Source organism: Myotis davidii, unplaced genomic scaffold, assembly GCF_000327345.1.
Source record: "Myotis davidii unplaced genomic scaffold, ASM32734v1 scaffold534, whole genome shotgun sequence".
Lineage (NCBI taxonomy): Eukaryota > Metazoa > Chordata > Mammalia > Chiroptera > Vespertilionidae > Myotis > Myotis davidii.
In genome coordinates this window covers 2,906,960-2,911,504 of record NW_006286678.1, presented here as the reverse complement: position 1 = coordinate 2,911,504, position 4,545 = coordinate 2,906,960, and the positions used below count along the sequence as shown (strand labels likewise).

Below are 4,545 nucleotides of genomic sequence, written 5' to 3'. Positions count from 1 at the left end.
ACCCCTGCCCCGAACATGCAGCTCCTCCTGCCCACTTGCCTCAGTCCTTCCTCCCAAGCTCTGCTCCAGCTGTTCCTTCTGCCCAGAGGCCCTCTCCTCCCTTCCACCCAGTCCTGTTCCAGACTCGGCCCTGTGTCCCTCCCTATCCTCCGTCCTGACCAGCCTCCCTCTTTGAATGATGCACAAGGTCTGGGCTTGTGCCCTCAGGCGTTGGCATCTTCCTGTTATTCATCAATACATTCAATCAATGAGTGAGCGAGTGAGTGAGTGAGTGCACGAAGCCAGAGCTCAGCTGAGGAGCGATGGTGGGGGTGCCGGTGGCGTTGCGTGGGAGCCTCACCTGGTCCCACAGGGCAATCTGCCGGTTGTTCCACCGCGAGGTGCCTGTGGACAGCAGCTTCTTCAGGTTCCCCAGAAACAGCACTTTGTTGGCGCGGTGCCCCTTGTAGCTGGCTTCCTGGAGGGACACGTGCGGTCAGAGACGCCCTTGCCTTTGCTTACGCTGCTGCTCCACCTGCAATGCCTTCCTTCCTCACCCCAACTCTGCCTGGAGAATCCTTCCAGGGCTACTTTTCTGAGCTGCAAGAGGCAAATGTTGGCCCAGTTCCATGCTCTTGTTGAAAGATTATTGAGCACCCACTATATGCAAAGCATGGGGCTGGGCTATCTCATTTAATGCTCTGAGGGGAGAGACTCAGCCCATTCTTGCAGATGAGGAAACAGAGGCTTGGACACCTAGAAGTGCAGCCTAAGGTCATGTCTCATAGCGGATCAGCAGCGGCACCCTGAGGTCTCCGACCCACGTCATGCGCTTTGACGGAGCTGGGGCACACTGACAAGTTTTGTCATGAGACCAGGTTCAATACTAGCTTTCGATGGGGGCGTGTCGCTTAGCCTCTCTTCAGCCTCAGTTTTCTCATCTGAAAAATGGGGGTAACACGTGGGAAGGCTTGGGCAGAACTTACGTTACTGTAATGAACAGCATTACGGCCCTGTTCTCAGAAGCCTCCACCATCTCCACTCCACTCCTTGCTCCTCTGACCCCAAGCCAGACTCCAGCCTAGCACTGACCTGGAGGACGGTCCCTGCCCGGGGGTCGAGAACCCGAATCTTGCGGTCTTTACAGGTGGTGGCCAGCAGGCTGCCGTTGGTGTTGAAGGACATGGAGAGGATCACGTCTTGGTGACAGTCAATTGTCTTCACGGGGCTCATGATTACAGACTCCTTTGTATCCAGGTTCCAGACCATCACCTGCGCGGCAAAGAGCCGGCTCTGAGTACAGTGGCCTCCCCGCCCCTGGCCCCCAGAGTCACACGCCGGCCGGGCTGTAGTGAAACATGGTATCCCCCGGAGGGAAGCCACAGATGGCAGTCTGGCCAAGAGGCCTCCGGTGGGAGGATGGGTCTGCGGCTGGAAGCGGCCACGTGGTGGGAGGGGAGAGGGGAGTCAGACTGTCTTGGCCGTGAAAAAAAAACACCACCATCTGCCCGTGCCTGGGAGCAATGAAACCCCCACGCTAGGAGGACCTGGGGGACCAGCGCGTCCAGGGGGTTTCCAACAGCAGCTCCCACCTCGCACAGACAAACAGGACGGCCATGTCTGGCTGCACAGGCTGTGTGCCGCACGGCTCCAGGGCAATCCATTCCCACAGCCTGTGATGTGAACAGTGCCCCCTGGCGTTGTGTACAGGAGGACCTGCACAACCCAAGCTGTCGCCCTGCAGACACACCCTCACTAGACAGATAACGAGCACTCCAGTCTGAAGGGGGAGAGGGCCCTCCCCACGGCTCCCATTTTATCCAGCACCGAGGCCCCTCAGCTGCCTCAGTAGAGCCCTATAGAGCCGTGAAGGGAAGAGTTGAAAAGCCACATCTGTGGTCATACCAACTCCATCTGTGTACAGATTGAGACACTGAGGCTGGAGAAGACAAAGACTTTCCCGGGTCACACTGCAAGTCAGCGGGGAGTCGGAATAGAATCTCAGTCGCCCTCACCATGGATTTTCCCGCCTCCACAGGGCCCAGCCCACCCCTCTGGGCAGAATACTGGGTGAACAGTGTCCTCCCTAAACTTACTTCCACCTGGAAACCTCAGAATGTGGCCTTATTTGGAATAGGGCCTTTGCTGATGTAATTACTGTGGGGCTTTGACTTACGAGTTTAATTCGTTCTGTGACGGGGCTCGTAACTCAAATTACTTGTATGTCAAATCATTAAAGTGAAAGAGTGAGACAGGTGATGCTGGGCTGATGTTGTGGCGTTCACTGTGACGTTCGCTGCGCCAACTAGCAGTGGGGTATCTGAAGCTGGCTAGTAACCCGAATTTTAGCTCGCAACTCAAAGCAAAAAATCAGCCGAGAGATGGCTCATATCTTAAAAAACTCGTTAGTCGGGACACTCGTAAGTCAAGGCCCCACTGTAGTTATACTGAGGGAATACTGACTTTGAGTGGGCCTAAATCCAATGGCTGGCGTCCTTTTTTTAGATTACTGGTTTCAGAGAGGAAGGGAGAGGGAGAGAGAGAGAAACATCAATGATGAAAGAGAATCATTGATTGGCTGCTTCCTGCACGCCCCCCACTGGGAGCCAAGTCCAAAACCCAGGCAGGTGCCCTGACCAGGAATTGAACCATGACCTCCTGGTTCATAGGTTGATGCTCAACCACTGAGCCACAGCAGCTGGGCTGACTTATAAAAAGAAGAGAAAACACACAGACACACAGAAAAGGAGGCCGTGTGACAACGAAGGCAGATTGAAGTGATGCGGCCACAAGCCAAGGCGTGCGGGGCGCCACTGGGAGCTGGAAGACTCACAGAAGGATTCTTCCTCAGAGGCCCCGGGGGAGGGCCGGCCTCCTCGTACCTGGATTTGGGACGGCTAGTCTCTGGAACTGTGCGGGAGTGCCTTTCTGTTGTCTTCAGCCACTCGGCGTGGCCATTTGTTGGGGCAGCCCCAGGGAGCTGCACACGGACCCACCTTGTAGTCATAGCCGGCGCTGAAGAGGATGTTGGCCGCTGTGGGGTGCCATTCCACCAGCCCCACTCTGCGGGCGTGGCCCACCAGCTCCTTCCTGTAGGCTGTGAAGTTCCTCGACAGCAGCTGCTTGGGGATGGCCCAGATCTTGATCTGTCGGGGGTACATGGCCCAGGGGAGTGTTAGCCGGGCTCGGCCTTGGCACCCCACCACCCTAAGAGCTGGCAGTGGCCAGCAGCAGGGATGGGGGGTTCGCTCTGCACCCACCTCTCACTCAGTGGAGGGGCAGCTGGGGCACCTCAGAGGGCCGGGCTTTGTCAAGGTCCTCCCGCCCAAGCAGGGGCTGGCGTTGACCAGAGATGAGTGCAGCCCTCCCCATCAGCCCCCCGGTAATCTTTGCATCCTAATGACCTGAGGTAGGGGGAGGGTAGATGGGCCACAGGCCTGACTCTCAGGCTGGGTGTCAGAGCAAATCTGCCTTCCAGCATAGAACATCCCCCAAAGTACAGTGGTCTCCTCCTGCCCCTTGTCTCAAAGGCCCGGGGTGGAGCCTTGAATGGCAGGAGGAAGGGTTTGTGCTGAATCTTCAAGGCACTAGGGAGCCAGCCAACACAATCTCTGGAGCAGGACAGGGCAGACCCTTCTGAAGGGGCCCCTTTTATGTTCCTCAGCATCCCCTCTTATGGAAACTTAGGATTTTCTACCTGCTTATCCTGATGAACTGGTGTGTTTCCTTTGATCAGAAGTGAGGGTTCTGCAGTCCATTCTATTTCCCTTTTTGCCTGGACTGCCAGGCAGCTCTGAGCTAACGCTAGGGCTCAGTAGCTGCCACCCTCCATTGCCAACGTTTCTAGTATTATTTCCTCACTTCCTCCACCTGTGGCCGCTGCACTTTAGAGAACTGGCATTGTGCAGTGGGAATAGAAGTAAGTCCTCAGTTTGAGGTCTGGCTCTGCCTCTACAAACGGTGTGATGTCGGGCAAATAGCTGTACCGCTCAGATCCTCGGCTTCTACACATCGGAAAATTGTTCGACCTTGTGAGGCTGCTGTGAAGGGAAGACTGCGTGAAGTGATATGTGCAGTGAGGAACACAGTGGGCTCACAATAAATGGTAACTATGAAATGTATCCTTACTTGAATCACCTGATCATATTTGTGTCTTTTGTTTTAAGCTATACCCACCACATTTTAGAAGTGGCCTAGGCCGAAACCAGTTTGGCTCAGCGGATAGAGCGTCGGCCTGCGGACTGAAGGGTCCCAGGTTTGATTCCGGTCAAGGGCATGTACCTGGGTTGCGGGCACATCCCCAGTAGGAGGTGTGCAGGAGGCGGCTGGTCGATGTTTCTCTCTCATCGATATTTCTGACTCTCTATCTCTCTCCCTTCCTTTCTGTAAAAAATCAATAAAATATATTTAAAAAAAAAAGAAACCATGTTCATTAACAAATGCCATTCGTTTATTCAACAAGCACTTAACGAGTGTCTGCTCCATGCCAGACGGTACTGTTAACACCGAGCCCCGGGACGATCAGAGGTGGGTCTGAGCTCGAAGGCAGTGAATACTCACAGAACA

The 4,545-nt window shown here is 55.0% G+C and overlaps 1 protein-coding gene across 1 annotated transcript in view; it reads right to left on the bottom strand.

The window, feature by feature from the left end:
* Positions 1–4,545, bottom strand: part of CORO2A (coronin 2A) — a 24,759-nt gene that overhangs the window by 8,245 nt on the left and 11,969 nt on the right. The window contains exons 3-5 of the mRNA XM_006758439.2: positions 2,976–3,125; positions 1,072–1,251; positions 341–457 (exon numbers count right to left, since the gene is read on the bottom strand). Of these exons, the coding sequence (XP_006758502.1) occupies positions 341–457; positions 1,072–1,251; positions 2,976–3,125 (447 nt within the window). The remainder of the gene's footprint in view (positions 1–340; positions 458–1,071; positions 1,252–2,975; positions 3,126–4,545) is intronic.